The 19699-nt window shown below is 37.5% G+C and overlaps 1 protein-coding gene across 3 annotated transcripts in view; it reads left to right on the top strand.

Moving 5' to 3' along the window:
- Positions 1-15464, top strand: part of CCDC80 (coiled-coil domain containing 80) — a 79103-nt gene extending 63639 nt beyond the window's left edge. For all 3 annotated transcript variants that reach the window (XM_053565872.1, XM_053565871.1, XM_053565870.1), the window contains 5 exons: positions 2370-2506; positions 3935-4083; positions 10134-10237; positions 13652-13732; positions 14981-15464. In XM_053565872.1, coding sequence (XP_053421847.1) covers positions 2370-2506; positions 3935-4083; positions 10134-10237; positions 13652-13732; positions 14981-15327 — 818 coding nt within the window. In that variant the 3' untranslated portion in view covers positions 15328-15464. The remainder of the gene's footprint in view (positions 1-2369; positions 2507-3934; positions 4084-10133; positions 10238-13651; positions 13733-14980) is intronic.
- The last annotated feature ends 4235 nt before the right edge of the window (positions 15465-19699 follow it).

The raw sequence follows: 19699 nt of genomic DNA, 5'->3' as shown, positions 1-19699 counted from the left end.
GGTGGGAAGTTCCGCTGATCTTGGCTGGGCTTGAACACATGTTGGGAGTCAACAGGCTGTCAGATGATCTAGATAGGCTTGGCTTAGATGAGAACAGGGTAACTTGGTTGCACTGAAGCTCCAGAAGGCTAGTGTGGACACATTCTCAAGGCAATGGCAGAGGCAAGAACAATCACAAACATATAGGCCCCTTTCTAGCCTCTGTCTGTGTCACATGTGCTGTAATCCCATTGGTCAAACCAAGTCCTGCTGGTAAGGTCAGAATCAAGAGACAGACCATTCAACCTATTCACCATGAAAGAGAGCTACAGTTACAAGGCAAAGGGTGTAGTTTCAGGGAGGGGTAGAGAATTAGTGCCATTTTTCAAATCTACTACAATCTCCAACTTTCTTCCATCTCAGCCATTCAATGGCTTTTGTGACTTTATCTGTTACATTGCTGCTAATTAATGGCCTAATTTTTATTCTAACTTGGAACTTGAACTCTGTCCAAGTTATGGATCTCTGAATCTAGCACCCTGCATAGAACTAACATAGGACACCAGTAATAAATATTTCATTGAATAAACAAAAGCAAAAATAAACTTATGTTGGGAATTAAAAATTATAATTCCTAAGTACAAGATAAAATTTTGTTTGTAAGTCTTAGAATCAGAACATTAATTATTAAGGACATGTTTAAAAATCAGTTTTTAGTGGTTTTATTTATTGTTATTACCATTATTATTACTATTCACAAAGTAAAATATACTTTCTGTTAAAATTTGAATAGTAGAGACATGCAGAGTAAAAGGTAAAAGTTTCTACTTCTTTTCCTACTGTAGACCTTTTCTTATGTGTATTCCATGTAGATATATTTTCTTTTGCTTTATTTCTTTTTAACCAAGGATGAAGTCATACTGTAACTTGCTTTTTATACTCAGTAAGATATAATAAAAGGATCCAGGAATCTAACAATTCTTTTAAATTAACTTATATTTTTTTAATGATAAGAAATGTACATTTGAAAAATTAGCTTATATGTAGAGGCATACCGTTTTTCATTTTGCAGACAGTGTTTGGTCCTCATATAAATTCTCAGCTCCCATGTCTCTGAATCACCTCTGTGAAGCAATGTTACAACTTTGGGAAAGAAAACAGACACATTTCTTTCCCCTCTCATTTTCTGTGTAGGTTGTAAAAATGAAGCTCCTTATTTACATATTTTCAATAATGCTACTCAGGTAAACCAAATAATAGTTCAATTGTAATTGTCACCTTTTTAGCAAGAGTAATAGTCCATGGTATTCAAGCACATTGGAACTTAAACTGGGATAGGCTTATTGGGGAAGGCAGCTGTCCTCTAAGGAACAACAAAATCGTGGTTATTGCTACTGTAGTATATGGTAGTACAGTATTATTCACTGCATGGTGACTAATGGTGGTGGTAACTGACAGACACTCTGCTGATATTCCTATCAGCACACATTTGCTAACTTTAACTTATTCATCCTTGTTTTTAATAAAGGAGATTATTCTGCAGATAAAAAGTTAGGTAGGGTTGAGAAAAACACTGTGACCTGCTTGGGAGAGAACAAGTAAATAAAGCTGCCCTCTCTTTGGAAACAAAATGCTTTTCAGACATACAAGTTGCCACATACAGCCATAGGTGTCTTGATTTTCATGCTTCCCATCAACCCAGTGATATCTTCAGAAATGATTCTGAATTCTAAGGATTTATTTTGGGGGGTTGATGATTGAAAAAATACATGATAATTAAAAACTTCCATAAATTGTCACATTTTGCTTGAAATTATTAACACATCACTTAACAAAATTTGTATTATGAATAGCTTGACTTCTTTTGGAGCTAAAATGAGCCTGTGACTAGTCTTAAACATAAACTTTCTATTTCTCTCTATAGATGTGACATGTTTACTGAATTCCAAAGTCAATTCTGTACTAAAAAGGAAGAACAGACACTGGGTTTAGACCCAGAATTATGTTTAATGGAAATAAAACTTAACAAAAGTGTCTGGGCCTGGTTCCCTGGTGAGCTGGGGTGGCGACTCACTGTCTAGGTGAGGTAGCAGTCTTCTTCCAGGGATGACGCAGCAGTCTCCACTGTCACTTCGTTCCTTCTGATTCATCACGAACAAGAGAAGTCTTGATCATCTTAGAAAAGTGGCTTTCAAGACTCATTTATCCATTTGTTTGTTTCTGTATTTGTTTATTTGCCCTGGAACTTTGGTTCAAACCCAATGTGAGCCCAAATTAATGAAGGCTGGTGTGATTAGATTAGGATGGAGGCCCAGAGCTTCTACTCATTTACTTCCCAATGATATCTGTCTTGCCACACCCATATTTATTCACATTTTATTTGCCTCAAGACAATGAGAAACCCATGCGAGTGGTGGATGATGAAGACTTAGTAGACCAGCATCTCATCAGTGAGCTGAGGAAAGAGTATGGGATGACCTACAATGACTTCTTCATGGTGCTGACAGATGTGGATCTGAGAGTCAAGGTACAGGTTCTTGTTTTGGATGATGCAGTGCTGCTCCTGTGAATAGCAAATCTGATTTTTTTTCTGTCCATTAGAAGTATGAGTAAGCATAAATTATTTCATAAATGAGAAGGTTTTGAAATAGCCCAAATAGTCCATGTTGTTCTATGAATTTGCATCCAGAAATGTGGTCTCTGGAAAAAGACTGAGTTGGAGGGACCTCCCATGGCCCTTGACTCAGAAGTGACTCAGACTAAATTTTTCTTTAACATCAATGTTGTGCATTCATAAGATGCTTGTTAAATAGCAATGATGTGCCAGGACTTAGGGATAAAAGGTGACGAGTAGTCTCTGCCTTCAAAAAAAACAAACCACAGTTAGTATAGGCCTATTTTGGATGGGCCTGCAAGTTCACTTCCTGATCAAACACGGGCAAAACTGTAGGGTTTTAGACCTACTTTCTTCCTGTATTTAGGCACAGAAGTTCTGTATTGTGGAAACTTCTGCCATGTAGTCATATATTAATAATAACACAATTAGCTACTTTACTGAGGGCCTTCCTTACACGAGGCACTCTGCTCAACCCTTTGCAATCCTTATCTCAAATCCTAGTGTTATTTTTCATAGAAGAAAAACTAGAGCCCCCAATGGTTAAGTAATTAGCCCTACTTCACCAGGTAGTGCTGGACTTCATTCCCATACAGGCTGGATCTGGAGAGAGATTACTTCATTAATGCATTCTGCACACGTGCCACCCCATCTTTGATAGGAGGTGTACTAGATAATCTCTAAGGTCCCTGCCAGCTTTGATATACTAAATTCTCATTGTGGGCAGAGCTCTACGGCATGACCAGACTGATCTAAGCTTATGCTGGTTATGCTCATCCAGCCCCCAAATCCATCTCAGGTTGATTGTTTTCTTACGCCCAGATAGCTGTGATTCAGGAATTTTATTGTCTTTAAGTAAGAAAACATGAGCTAATTTTAAAAGATGCTCACTCAGTAAAATAATCCCTGGTAGAAAACCACTCAGGTCACATCCTGTAACATGTCATTCCATTTGGTTTCCTGTGTTAGGTACAGTGTTTCTCCCCTCTTTTCCAGTTGTGTGGTGAACAGGAAACAGCTTAGTCCCAAGGGTAGGGAAATGAATCTATGACTTGAATGGTGAGGAAGGAAGGACCCTTTCTAATAAAAGGAGTGCAATTAAGAAGAATTCCTCGTAAAAATGGCAGTCGTTTCATGGATTCTGAACCTTAAATAATTAGCAGAGGGTAATATTGTAGGAGAGTATTTACACTAATATTGTAGGGAAGTCAATGAGCCCTCTAGGTTCTGATTTCAACGATTTCCCCAGAGATCCTCTGGGTTCTCCCAGGTTCTCTGTCTTCTGAACAGAGAGAAGAATTGCACTTATACATTATATTCATTTTCTTCTTTCTTAAACAGCAATATTATGAAGTGCCTATAGCAATGAAATCTGTGTTCGATCTGGTCGATACTTTCCAGTCCCGAATAAAAGACATGGAAAAGCAGAAGAAGGAGGGCATTGTTTGCAAGGAGGACAAGAAGCAGTCCCTGGAGAACTTCCTATCCAGGTACATTGCCTTTGGTGTCCCTGAAGAGGCAGGCATGAATTTGTTCTGGGTGAACTATGAAAATGCCAAAGAAACACAGAGCCCTGTATGTGTTTACAAAGAATAACCCTCTGTGAAGAGAGGTCTTGTATGTCTCACAGCACTCTGCCTCCTAGGCTTAGTTTTGTCCTGTTGGAAGTGGCTCTGGTCACAAGGCTTGCTGAGTTCAGCTCCAAGTGTGAATGTTGATTTGGTTGCTATGGATAAGTCTTTTCTCTCTTTTCTGCCTTTTTTTTTTTTTTTTTGATATAGGATATAGAATGCTAACCTGCCAAGAAGGCTAAATTATTCAGAGAATTTGGAGAGCTCCCTATCTAGCATTTTTACTTTACATATTTATTTATTAGGCTCTTTCTGGTTCCAAACAGGATTTGGCACACTGTACTTGATTTTCTGTTTCCTTCCACCTCTGCAGAAAACAACAAAAGCCCCACTAAGACCTCAAAAGGAGAAATTCTCTTGATGCATTTTCCCAGTTCTCTGGGAAGAAGAGCCTTCCCATAGCAAGCCTTCCTATAGCAACCCCACTGCAGAAGCATACCCAAAAGAGTATAAGAACAAAAAAACAATCGATCCACATTCTGTCTGTCTCTCCATCCCTTCCCTAATGTTGAGAGAAAATTCTGTGGGGACTTTGAGGCCCTAGGAGGTACAAAGTTTCAGAAATCCCCACACATCAAATTCCCAGAGCCCTTAGTATAAACACCATCTCAACAATACTGTGTGGCTGAGGGCTCCAGAAATGGAGGCTCAGCATTAAATGTGTATCACATAGGCAGAATCTTTACTCATGTTTATAAAAACACATTCCCCATATGTGAGTCAGAGCATGATTAGTAAGTAGATAATAGGAATTCCCATAGATTCAGGAGGCTTGAAGCTTCTAGGACATAACATCATGATATATAAAGAGCAAGGGACTTATCATTCATCCCAGTTTGAGGTCTGCAGCTTACTAACTATGTTGACCCTATGCTTCTCAATTAAGCTGCCTTAAAAATCTCTCACCCATAAAATGAAAAGGATAGTAAGTAACCCTACTTCTATTCTGAGTTGCCGTGATGGCTTTTCTTGTGCTCATCTCTCTTCCAACCATGTCGCCTTCATTCCCTAGTTTAATCCTTACAACAATCCCATGAAGTCAGAACTGTAACTATTGTCATGTTGCAGGAGAGACAACTGAGGCAAGTGGAGATTAAGTAGCTTTCTCTTACCTCTGAACTATTGTCAGGTCTAGGAGCCAGTGTCCCAGGACAATTTGACTTTCAAAGTCTACCTTTCTATCTTATACTCCTTTTGAAAATATAATGTGAATTATTTTCAGTTCTGGATCTAGAGATTGAGAGTTTAGAGCAAAGGAAGATACTCCTAAACCCATAGAATTTCAGAGCTGAAAGAAACCAGAGACTCTTCCTTTATCCAATTTCTCAGTGCAGTGCAAGTATCCAAAATGAAATGGAAGGTCCATGCCTTTGGAAGGACTTAGGACTCAACTCAGCCATCAGGCTTCCCTCCTCTGGGAAAGAGCTCTGAACTTCACTGGACAGGTGGCTTTTTGTCTTGGAGCAGATTTTTTGCTGCTCTTGAGGTATTTTTCTTTTTTCTTTTTAAGGTGGAAAATATTCTTTACAAGTTTACTTTTGATTTTAATAATTAGTGTTAAATATATTCAAGTTTTAAATTCAAGCCCTCGGTTCTCTCTTAAACTTTCAAGTTAGGCTTATCACTTTCATATATAACCTAGTAAATTTTGATCATCACTTTTAAGAGGGAGTTGAGTAACATTAGATCTTGCTTATAAACTCCATAATTAAATAACTTCATCATTTCCTGTAATCATTTTATCTTTAATATATTTCTTTCAATTATTTGATATAAATAAATAAAAGTTCTGTAATTATTTATAATTAAATGATCTGTACTTTTAATAAGTCAATACATTTAATCTAATGCTCTCTTAGATGTTTAAAACCTGTGTACACTTAGATTCTACCTTAAGCCACATATCTAAGCCAATTATTATTCAATTGCACATTCTAATTTGGAATTTCTATGGTGTCATTTTATTAGGCTAAATTATCTGAAGTTTCACAATAACATAAATTATGTATATAAAAACTCCAGAACCCTTCTAATATCTATTACTATGATTTTAATTCTTTAGAAATTTTTCTTCTTAATTCTAAGTCTTCAAAGACTAAAGATGCATACTTTCTGATCCATCTCAGTAAACTCAAGTTGCCCACTCTATAAACCAGATAATTATCGTCCAGTTCACTGATGTTACTTAATACCAGAGACTTGGGTCAATTGTGAGACCTACAATTATAGACATCCTGAATTCTTCTCACCATCCCGAGGCAGAATGTTTATTTGTAATCACTGTTTTATGGGTTTCGAAATTTAAAAGGGAAAGCTAACTTTATCTCACTTAGGTTCACTCACAAATGCTTGCAATACTTATTATACAGGTGGATCACTGGTTTAAATTTGTCATTTCTTTGATGCTTAAGAAATGTACAATTGTTTTGCATCTAAAGTCTTTTGAAATAAGTAAAGTCCTAAGATAGGTGATGTATTTTTCATCTAATATGAGATTTTCAGGGGCTCTTATATTCATTACTATTTCAGGAGCATTCAAAGTGGTATATGATTACAGTTTGGATGTCCCATGCTGTGCCTGACTTGTGATCACAACTCATGAAATCATTCTGCTGATAATTGTCATCAACCTTAAGAAGTAAAGTGCAATAGCCTATTACTTAAAGACATGAGCAAGATAGCCTTGAGTTTGATTCCAGATCTTTCCAATTACTATGTGATCTTGGGCTAATTTCTTAACCACTATGGGCTTAACTTTTCTCATTTGCAAAATGAGGATAAGTGCATCTATTTTTAAGGTTGATGTGAAGGGTAAATTCCACACTAAAAGTAATGATGGGCCAGGACATAGTACAAAGTAAGTAATCAATAAATGCTAACTACCAGTAATCATAGCATCAGTTACTTAGATACTGTTATAAAACTTTGACATCAGTGTGGTGCCTGTGACTTGAGGAGTAAGGTGCCAGCCCCAAATACTGAAGGTGGTGGGTTCAAACTGGACCTGGCCAAAACTGCAAAAAAAACCAAAAAACAAACAAAAGAAAAACTTAGACGTCAAGGGAGAGGTAATAGAAAAAGTTTTAGTAAACACTCCAGAATTGAAATCCTAGCAAAGAGAAATCAGAAAAAAAAATAATAAGTTCTATGAATAAACCAGTATTCAATTGGGAATTTTCCTTCAGATTTGCTGAGTTGTTGGTGTATCTGTACAGCCTGGTTTCAGCTGACTAGACCCTGAAGCCAGTCTGGCCTTCAGTGACGCTCATTTTGGTTCAGGGTATAATTACCTCTCCCTGAGACAGAAGCCCCAAAGAGTGGGCCAAATGCATGCTAATTCGGGAATACCAGCTAAGAGAAGCAAACACATGCATAGTTTGTAAGGTTGTAAGGTTTTTATTTACTAAGAAGCTAAAATGACTGAAAAGCAATTTGCTCAAAATAAGGATCTGGGTCAAGTCCACAACTCTTGTTACATCTTTTGGAAGTTATTTCCTTTCAGTTTCTTTAGCTGAGGCCTTGTCTCTTAATGTAAGGTCTGTGGGAAGATGAATCATTACTTAGGGGAAATGACCTCCTTTCAGTTTTGTCTGGGACAGGGAGTCTCAGATCTCATCCTTCTCCAATCACGACTTCATTCAGTGGTATACAGAGGTAAACAAGCCAAAATAGACCTCACCCAAAATAACTCCCTCCAGGACACCCTACAGCTCTCCGTGAGGCCAGGAGGACTGGCCTGGTTTGGATCCAGGCTGCAGGGCCAGTGCTGGTCTGGCATGACTCCTAAGGAAGCAGGGGAAGTGCAGGAGACCGTGTTTGTGATCCGACAGCAGTCACTGTTCCCTTTCCCAAGGAACTTCTGGCAGTCTCAGACACTCCTCTCTCCTTCTCTGTGCCAAACATATTCATATCCCTATCCTCAGTAGAGAGTTTAGTTTTTCTTTCCCTTTAAAGAAAAACAAGCAGAGGAAGTGAATGTAATGTCACAGCAAGCAATTCTTGGCGAGCCTTGCGACAGGCATCCATTCAGAGGTTGTATTTCATCAGACTATCATTTTCTCTCATTCACCCAAACCACTATTCCCCCAAGAGGCCATTTTCTTGAGGGTTGAAGACTCTCATGTTCACTCTTGAGGCTAGAAGGGGCACAGGGAGAGAAGCTATGAATAAAATTAACTGGCTGCCAGCTCATTGAGCACACTCACACCCTGAGGTCACCTGCTCAGAAGGCAGAAAGCAAAACTCAGTGAAGATGCAACTTGAGACAACTCCGGACAATTGCTCTTTGGATACATACCCTTTCTCATTCATACCCTCTTCAGGACTCTGACAGCACCTTATTTCTGAGGGTGGTAGCTTAGGGAAATCACCAGACTAGGAATCAGAGAAGTCTGTATTTTGGTACCACTCTTAGATTTACTAGCTGAGTAAGTTAGTCACTTCTCAAAGCCTCATTGTGTTATTTGTAAAATTGGGAAAATAAGCCATGCTCTCACTGGGCTCTACTGGGGAACAGTACCTTGCAGATGAGAGTAAGCTATAAAACGATACACATATAGAAGGATTAAAAGTTTATCACTTGGCATCGTAATGGATACTGTCCCCAAGATCTGTTAAAGGACAAAGTTTTATGTCTGAAGGCTACAGATTTAGACACGCTCTTCTATATCCATGTGATCACATGGACAACTCACATTAATAGGTTTTAGGGTTTAATTCTTATAACACCCCTTTGAAAAAGATTCTGCCATTTCTTTTATTTCAAATTAATATGAGGGTACGGATTTTTAGGTTACATTGTTCTCACTTCCAAGGTAACGTTCAAGTTGTAGGAGAGCACCTCACCCAGGGGGGCGTGCTGAATACTCTCACATTGTGCACATCAGGTGAGATCTCATCAGATGTCCTCCCACCTCCCTCCAATTCCCTTTCCCCCTTCTCTTCCCCTCTCCCTCTTCATGTCTCTCTCTTGCTACACTGTATTTGTTTTATCATTCATATGAGTGTGTAAGAATGTACGTGTTGGTTTCATATTAGTATTGAGTGCATTGGATACTTTTTCCCCATTCTTGAGATACTTTACTAAGAAGAATGTTGTCTAATTCCATCTAGATAAACATAAAAGATGTAAAATTCCACGGTATACTTTGGTTAATTGAGTTACATGCTCAAAGACACCCAAAAAAGTAGCAGTGGTGACACTGGAGCTCACGTTTCCCAGCTACAAGACAGAAGCTCTTTCTACAATTTACTGGAACTGTAAGAGCAGAGACCAAGTTTACTATATATTCTAAAGTCCTATGGCTCCAGGCTTGGTACCATTCCACTTCACAGGGGTACTCTTTAAGTGTTGGTTCTTATTAATAATAATAGGATAAGTTTTAGAACTTACATTTGCCTCTGGAAGAACCACTAGCTACTAAGAAAGAACATAAGGTTTTGTTTTCCTAGGAACCCTCTTTGACCTTTTCAGTCACATTCTAACATTTTCTTTTCTTCTTGTCACTGTTACCTATTTAAAATTTAGTACCCCCTGAGATCATAGAGAAAACTTTCCTAAGCCAAGTTCTTTTCTTGCCTGGGTTGCTTATTTCTGTTGTTACAGTTTTACATAATTTTGGCCAGTCTTCCTTGTAACAGAGAGCTTTGTCTCTCCCCAGTGACCTCATCAGGCCTAGTGGCCAAAGACTCATGCTTGATACACCATGTAAATGCGTAAGACTGTGCAGATAGAACAGAAATAGTGCAAGAATGTGGTGATGCAGTTTAATGGTTTTGAGGAGCTATAGGACAATAAAGGTCAGTGTTTTTTATTTGGGGCATAGAAAAAACTGACAGGCAAAGTTACTCTGCTTTCTTACACTGGCCTCTATTGTTTGAAGCAGTAACGGTGGCTGCTTCTTTTCCAGGTTCCGATGGAGGAGGCGGTTGCTGGTGATCTCTGCTCCTAATGATGAAGACTGGGCCTATTCACAGCAGCTCTCTGCCCTCAGTGGTCAAGCATGCAATTTTGGTGAGTGAGAAGCCACCTCATTATGGCTTTCCCATACCACTCTCCTCTTGGTCAATTCTAAAATAGAACATAGAAGCTTAGATCATCCAAATAATTTCCCATAGGTTCACAGACACCTATTCTATTATACTGAGTATAAAGTTGCTTTCATACTGGAGCTTTTAGTCGATGTCCATCTTCCCCCACCGCCGGCCAATATCTGTTTCATTCAAGTGTTTGATATTATCTACTGCTTTACTTTTAATAATCTTTATTATTTTCCCAGTTTGTTTTTTAAAGTTTTGTCTCAAGGCCATAACACTTATCTACCATCATTTACTTAGGTAATATTTATGTAACTCCTTGGGTACCATCCTTGGGTTCTTCTCCATTGATTAATTACCTTTTGTAAAATAAAAATGGCCTTGAGAATTAATGTGTTAATTGATGCAAACTATACCATATTGCCCTTCCCTTAAAAAGGATTTTGATGTATAACTGAGCAGTAGGAAGACAGAAAGATCTGTTAAATAGAACATTGTTTTGAAGACAATCAGGTTAAAGAGAAACATAGTTTACTTTGTATGTTTTTGTAGTGAATTGCTCAGTATTTTGAAAATTAATGTATACATTATTTAGGAAACATTATTATTCTAGTGGCCTGAAAGAGCTAGTATCATTTTGAATATGGATAGACAGTAAAATAAATAGGACAAGGAATTTATTACCAAGCACAATGTAGATAATGACAATTTCAAAAGTAGAAGTCATGACTGAAATCTGAAAGGAGATATGCCTCTGCAAAGTTAGAATTCTGAAAGATTCACGGGGGAGGTTGGGGAGTAGTTAAAGGCTACATGTTAAAAAATTAATAATTAGAACATATATGAATAAGCATTATTTTGATACTTCTGTTAGGAAGAAGAATCATCTATTAGTTATAATACCTGTGTTTGATTTAAAAGGCGGGGGGGCATGTACATTTTGTAAAGCATTAACAGAGCCCCAGTCCTTGTTATGACCTAGTACATGTAAATTACAAGTACATTTCAATTTTAAGATATGACATAACTCAAAAGAAGGCAGAAAACAAGTTCATAATGGTAAAAGTGATAGAAAAATTCATGACTTTTTACTTACACTATTGTCAAGGTTAATAATTTAAGACTTTATATCAAAATATGGAAGATTAGATTATGTTAGCATCAAATTAAGCATATGTTAAATTATCTTAAATTATATATACCCACCAATGGTGCTAGTTAAGATAGTAGTTCTTAGAGACATTAGTGACTCGTGACAATAATATAAATAAAGCCCTAGTTTGTTAATTTTCAAAAGATGCCTTCCCAGCAGCAATTAGGTAGTGCTTTACAGTTTATCTGCACACAGAGCCTATGTCCTATCAGTGACAGCAAGTCCTTCTGTAATATAAAGGAGATGTGAACAAATCATGTCATGAGCCTCCCTTTTGAAATCATGACTCACCAATATTTAGAACAGAATGCTTCACTTCTTTGGGAAAAAAGTAATGATAGAAAAAACATTTTAGGAACAGCATTCTGCCTTGATTTTAGCTTCTCCTTCAAAGAGCTCTCCCATGGCAGTATTCAGTTTTCTCCCCTAAATAATAAGCACCGATAATCTTATTATTAGTTCTGAGCTATTACAATGATTAGGTTGTGATTTTATCTGAAACCATGAAATCTTGACATGAGGACTTGACAGGCCCTTTGGCCTCTTCACCCTTCTCCTGAATCCCTTCAATATGTTCTTTATCTTCAAAAGAATTCCAACAAGCTACCAGGGCCTGACCTTCCCTCCCCTCCTACAACTTTAGCCCAAACATGAAGGCAAGCTAAAGTCTTTCCCCTTTGAATCTTCTAAATAAGTGATAAGAACTTGCCCTTTAAGCCAGCAAACTCTGGTGTGAGGAAGCAGAACTATTTTTTTAACTATCACAGTAGATGGGATCTGCAGTCCTTTCTCTGAAAGTTATCTGTAACAGCTGTTCTAAATTCAGGCTTGACTATTTTCAGAGCATAAAAGCTGAGGCAAGAGAATCACGTAAGCCCAAGAGTTAGAGGTTGCTGTGAGCCGTGTGACGCCATGGCACTCTACCCGAGGGCGGTACAGTGAGACTCTGTCTCTACAAAAAAAAAAAAAAAAGCAGCTTAGATAATCTCAGATCTTTTAAGGTTCCAAGGGCTTTGTTGCTGCTGTTTGTTATTAGTAGAGTGAGAATCACAGTTTAAGAGCAAAATTCTTCTATTTCCATATACGAAAAAGAAACTTGACTCTGTTGTTAATACTAAAATTTGCGATTTGTTTATTTCAATATTTTAAAAGTATTTATTGTAAGTTTATAAAATAGATTATTTCATTTAACTAGGTTATGTTTTATATTATTTTTAAATTTAAGAGATTTTTTGCTCACCATCTTTAATCATCAGAGAAATGCAAATCAAAACTACTTTGAGATATCATCTAACTCCAGTGAGATTAGCCTATATCACAAAGTCCCAAGCCCAGAGATGTTGGCGTGGATGCGGAGAAAAAGGAACACTTTTGCACTGCTGGTGGGAATGCAAATTATTACATTCATTTTGGAAAGATGTATGGAGAACACTTAGAGATCTAAAACTAGAACTGCCATTCAATCCTGTAATTCCTTTACTGGGCATATACCCAGAAGACCAAAAATCACATCATAACAAAGATATTTGCACCAGAATGTTTATTGCAGCCCTATTCATAATCGCTAAGTCATGGAAAAAGCCCAAGTGCCCATTGATCCACGAATGGATTAATAAATTGTGGTATATGTACACCATGGAATATTATGCAGCCTTAAAGAAAGATGGAGACTTTACCTCTTTTATGTTTACATGGATGGAACTAGAAAATATTCTTCTTAGTAAAGTATCTCAAGAATGGGAAAAAAAGTACCCAATGTACTCACCTCTACTATGAAACTAGGGCTTTCACGTGAAAACTGTAACCCAGTTACAACCTAAGAATAGGGGGAAGGGGGAAAGGGAGGGGAGGGAGGGGGGAGGTAGGTAGAGGGAGGGGGACAGGTGGGATTACACCAGCGGTGCATCTTACAAGGATATATGTGAAACTTAGTAAATGTAGAATGTAAATGTCTTAGCACAATAACTAAAAAAACGCCAGGAAGGCTATGTCAACCAGTGTGATGAAAATGTGTCAAACGGTTTATGAAGCTAGTGTATGATGCCCCATGATCATATCAATGTACACAGCTATGATTTAATAAAAAAATAAAAAAATAGAATTAAACAAAACAAAAATAAATAAATAAATAAATTTAAGAGATTTTCTACTGTCAGATATTAGGCTTTTGAAGTAAAAGATGACCTAACATCCTTTCCTCTAATTCTATGGCTTTGTCTTTTTTAAATTTTCTTTCAGGTCTGCGCCATATAACTGTTCTGAAGCTTTTAGGCCTCGGAGATGAAGTCGGAGGAGTGTTAGAACTATTCCCTATTAATGGTAATGTGCCATTATCTTAAAACGGTATAAACTAGTTATGTTTAGCTATATGCAAGCAGTGGTGAACGCAGTTCAGGGAATCCTCTTTCCAATGTGTGTGTGTGTGTGGTGTATGTATAATACGTAAGAAGGAGGCTGGAGTGCAGTGACTAATATTGTTTTTAATATAAAATCATGCAAAGAATAGTAAAAATATCCATTTTCTTAACTAATTTTTTGTTCTATATAGGGTGTTAATTTTCACAATAGTTTTATGAAGAAAACAGGTCATATCTTATTGATAATGTTCAACAGATAAGGACACATAGTCTTAGAGAAGTAAAAAGAAAATTACTATGACTAAAGGTTTCAGAGTGCAAATCTCTTTCTTCTTTCTAAGACAGTGTGTGCAAAATACTTGGCAGAGTGCTGGACAGAGCAGACTCCCCCCTCCCCTCCTCCCTCCTTTTTCCTTCCACTTTCTTCTTTTCACTAATTGCAATAGTTCAAATACATTTATCCAGATCTTAACATAATTGGTATTTTTCAATTGTGTTTCAAGACAGAGTCTTGCTCTGTCACCTGGGCTAGAGTACAATGGCCTTAGCCTACCTCACCACAACTTCAAACTCCTGGGCTCAAGCAATCCTCCTGCCTCAGCCTCTTGAGTAGCTGGGACCGCATACACATGCTGCCACATCTGGCTAATTTTTCTACTTTTAGCAGAGATGGAATCTAGCTTTGCTTAGGTTGGTCTTGAAGTCCTTACCTTAAGTGATCCTCCTGCCTCAGCCTTCCAGGATGCTAAAATTACAGGCATGAGCTACCACACCCAGTCAGTATTTTTCACTTTTGACATAAAAACATTTGTTATAAAGAAAAATGTCAGAAAAGTATAAAGATGTAACTAAGCTAATTGGAAATAAACTTTAAAATATAAATAATATAATCTTCATTAGTGACAAATTTTAAAGAATTTGATCTTACCAGGATTAAATTAAGGGACTGGTTTTATACTTTATAACATTGCTACAGAAGACACATCATGTGCCCCCTAGGTTGATCCGAATAATGTTGTAGAACAGCAGGGACACTTAGTTTCTAGTAAAAACAACCCCTGCAAACTTCTTTAATGGCATTTTGAGCGAAAGAAAGCAGGATCATGGGTCCTTTCCTATTCTAAGTGATTTCCTCTGACTTTGACCAGTTTTCTTGAATACTGACACTTTCTTTAATCCACTAACAACAAGTACTCTAATATCATTCTAGGGAGCTCTGTTGTTGAGCGAGAAGACGTACCAGCCCATTTGGTGAAAGATATACGTAACTATTTTCAAGTAAGCCCAGAGTACTTCTCCATGCTTCTTGTTGGAAAAGATGGAAATGTCAAATCCTGGTATCCTTCTCCCATGTGGTCCATGGTGATTGTGTATGATTTAATTGATTCAATGCAACTTCGGAGACAGGAAATGGCCATTCAGCAGTCACTGGGGATGCGCTGCCCAGAAGATGAGTATGCAGGCTATGGTTACCATAGTTACCACCAAGGATACCAGGATGGTTACCAGGATGATTATCGGCATCATGAGAGTTATCACCATGGATACCCTTACTGAACAGAAAAATGTAACCTTAGCCTCAGCCAGTTTCTCCTGCAGTTGCTAAAGCCACATGTGGCCAGCTCTGTTCTTCTACACTGCCTACATTCCCTGCCTTTTCCTTTCAGTGTTCTTCAATAGCAAACTTTCACCTATTCATGAGTTGTTATTAAAAACTTTAAATTATAAGAGAATTGCTTGTTTCTCCAACTGGATGGGATCTAATGGTGGTACTAAAAATTGGTATTATTTTACTTTTCCTATGTAAAGGACATTATTTGGTATGTGAAATTCTATAACATTTATATCTCTTTTTCTTATTTTTGTATTAATTGCTAAGTGAAAACTCTGAAAATTAAAAATCACAGTGCAAACATTTTCTGGAAACATCTGAACAGATAGAACAAGGAACAGATAGCTTCTTAACTATTTTTGAAATGGAAGCTTGAAAATAATTAAGAAAGCTCTTTGTATGAGTTTCTTATATGAAGCTTGATACCACAGGAGTCCAGCAATCTTAGCAATAAAGGGCGAGAAGGTACCAAACCCACCTTTGTTACCATAGCCCCTTCTGGGCCCTGTTTCTGTTAACTTTGGCGTTTCAGACATAGATCAGAGCGTCAGGAAATCCTCACCACAATCTGACACTGCAAATAGTAGTGATATTTCCAGAATTTTAGCAGGTTGCCATGGAATTCCTGACAGAGTATTTTGACCCTTTGCACTTGAACGCCTGAACTGCACAGGCACATCTTGGAGATATTCCAGGTTCGTTCTGGACCACTACAATAAAGTGATTATTGCAATAAGGTGAGTCACACAATTTTTTTTGATTTCCCAGTGCAAATAAAAGTTATGTCCACACTATGTTGTAGTTTATTTTATTTATTTATTTATTATTTTTTGCAGTTTTTGGCTGGGGCTAGGTTTAAACCCACCACCTCCAGTATATGGGGCCGGCTCCCTACTCCTTGTGCCACAGGCACCACCCTATATTGTAGTTTATTAAGTGTACAATAGAATTATGTCTATAATACACATACCTTAATTTAAAATTACTTCATTAGGCCAGGCATGGTGGCCCATGCCTGTAATCCCAGCACTTTGGGAGGTAAGACAGGAGAATCATCTGAGTCCAGGACTTCAAGACCAGTCTGGGGAACATAACCAGATCCTGCCTCTACAAACTCCATAAACTTTATTCTTGAAGTGTTAACATTCATTTAAGCCCGAATTTTCAGCAAGTCATAATTTTCTTGCTCAGGGTGGAGTTGCCTTTACATTGGTAACTACTGACTGATCCAGGTGATGGTTGTGGATAGGGTGGCTGGGAAATTTCTTAAATAAAACAACAATGAAGTTCACTGCTTCAACTGACTCTTCCTTTCCTGAAGGATTTCTCTATAGCATGCAATACTGTTCGATAGCATTTTGTTCACAGTAGAACTTCTTTCAAAATTGGAGCCAGTCTTCTCTCTTCTGCTGCTCTATCAATTAAGTTTATGTATAATAACATTCTAAGTCCTCTCGTCATTTCAACAATGTTCACAGCTTCTTCACCAGGAATAGGTTCCAACTCAAGAAATCACTTTCTTTGCTCTTCAGGAAGAAGCAAACCTTCATCTGTTAAAAGTTTCATCATGAAACTGCAGCAATTCAGTCACATCTTCAGGCTCCACTTTTAATTCTCGTTCTCTTGCTATTCCCACCACATCTACAGTTTCTTCTTCACTGAAGTCTTGAACCCCTTAAAGTCATCCATGAGGGTTGGAGTCATCTTCTTCAAACTCCCATCAGGTAGCTATTTTAATCTCTTCCCATAAATCACAAATGTTCTCAATGTATCTAGAATGGGAAATCCTTTCCCGAAGATTCTTAATTTACTTTGCCCAGATCCATCAGAGGAATCACTATCTATGGCAGCTATAGCATCATGAAATATATTTCTTAAACAGTAGGATTCAAAAGTCAAAATTACTCAACTCACAGGCTGCAGAATGGACATATTAGCAGGTATGAAAACATTAATCTTACACATCTATATCAGAGCTCTTGGGTAACCAGGTGCATTGTCAATGAACAGTAATATTTTCATGGGAATCTTTTCTTCTGAGTAGCAAGTCTCAACAGTAGGCTTAAAATGTTCAATAAACGATGCTGTAAACAGATGTGCTGACACATAGGGTTTATTGTTCGATTTGAGACCAAGTATAGTAAACTTAGCATAATTCTTAAGGACCCTAGGATTTTTAGAATGGTAAATGAGGAATTGACTTCAACTTAAAGTCAGTAACTATATTAACCCCTAACAGGAGAGTTAGACTATCCTTTGGAACGAAATGGCATCTTTTTCCAAGAGGCAGCTGTTTCTTCTACATTGAAAATCTGCTGCTCAGTGTTGCCACCTTCCTTGATTATCTTAGCTCAACCTTGTTAGGAACGTGTTGCAGCTTCTACATCAACATTTGATGCTTCATTTTGTACTTTCATAGTATGGAGATGGCTTCTTTCTTTAAACTCCATTAAACCAGTCTCTCTTAGCTTCAACCCTATTTCAGGATGTTTGGTTTTGATTCCTGGCCAAGATAAGGGGAAAGGGATTCATGATGTGTTGAAAATCTGCAACTACTCTGGTGATCACCAGAGTCACTTTCTTTAATGATGGTTTCCAACTGGCCTAATAGATTGAATAAGCATGGCTAATTACATGGCCAGAAAGACATAAAGAACCTGCTGGAAAATTTTACTCTGAGCTCTTCAAAAGTCAAGATTCCTTACAAGATCTTGGTGCAAACTGGAGATAATGAAGACAGTGTGGTCTGAGTGTGCAAATAAGGACCTGGGAGCTTATGTATGAAATGTCTTTTGAATCCTCAATGTCTGTGCTCTCTTTTTCTTGCTGGACTATATCCTCCGTTTTTATATAAGTCTTATGTGAGCATGCTCTATGGAGTCTGGTAAATCCTTTCCAATATACAAACTTAGGAGATCTTTACAGGGCGGAATGTGTTCACACATACACACACACACAAGGTGGCCATAAAGTTCGTGTGCAATTTAAAACTGCATACTATTTTAAATTGCACATGAACTTTATAGCCACCTTGTATAATTTTACATAGTTTATAAAACATTAAATCTAAAATACTAAAATATTTTATATATTACATAATAAATATAAAAACATAAAAACATTATATAGTATTTATAAGTATACAATATAAAAAATTCTAATAGCCATAGAAGAAACTTGTGTGCTGTTTCAAGGCACTTTACTTAACCTGACTTCTTACCAAAGCAGGGAGCTTAATCTAAAACAACAAACTAAAACTCCAGTGGTAACTCCCTCCTTAAAAGCAGGAAATAGTATTAACCATATCTGTGTAGGACTGGCCCTGAAAGCAGTAGTTTCAAGCAACACAGAAGGAAAGCACATTCCCTCATTGCAATTTGCTATGGTTCCTGCTTCTCTGCCACCTCCTTGAAGCAGCTTCCTTTAGCATAGTAAATTCAAAGATGGCATTGAAACTGTGTCTAGGTTAAGAGGGATAGGGTAAGGGAGATTGTACCTGCACCAGTCTGTGGCAAATATGAAGATCAACTGGAAAGTTGGGGGGGTTTCTGTTTGTTTTGAGACAGAGTCTCACTCAGTTGCCTGGGGTTGAGTGCTGTGGCGTCACAGCTCATAGCAACCTCAAACTCTCAGGCTTAAGCGATTCTCTTGCTTCAGCCTCCCAAATAGCTGGGACAACAGGTGCCCACTGAAATGCCCAGCTATTATTTTTAGAGACAGGGTATTGCTTGAACCCAGTTCAGGCTGGTCCTGAACTCCTGAGTTCTGACAACCCACCCACCTTGGCCTCCCAGAGTGCTAGGATTACGGGTGTGAGCCACCACACCTGCCTGGAAAGTTAGACTGTGTTTAAAGATGAATCTCCAGAAACTTTAAAGACACATATACATACATACATACACACACACCCATAAAAGGCATTCAAGCTTAAAAAATAGCTTACCAACAAAGAAAAAATATATAAATATTATGTATACATATGTATACACATATACATTTCTAATAGAGAAGGGAAACATTTAATTTCTTGGTAACACTGGATGACACACAACAAAGATAGATCTCTGAAAGAAAAAAAGGGTGACTTAAGAAATATTCTCCAGAGTAGCTGCATTTGTATTAAATGGCTATAGAAAAATGATAAAAAAATGCATAACCTCTTTAAGCAATAAGATTATTATCTACAATGGAGAATAAAAATATTTATTAGATAACCAAATATGTGTAAAATATATTTTAAAAATATACTAAACCTCAGGAAGTGTATCATCCAAAACTCTTTCAAAAAAGAAAAATCTATTTGAGACAGATTATAGA

The sequence above is a fragment of the Nycticebus coucang genome, chromosome 16, assembly GCF_027406575.1.
Source record: "Nycticebus coucang isolate mNycCou1 chromosome 16, mNycCou1.pri, whole genome shotgun sequence".
Lineage (NCBI taxonomy): Eukaryota > Metazoa > Chordata > Mammalia > Primates > Lorisidae > Nycticebus > Nycticebus coucang.
Note: the sequence above shows the minus strand (reverse complement) of the source record. Positions and strands in the feature narration are given on the sequence as shown.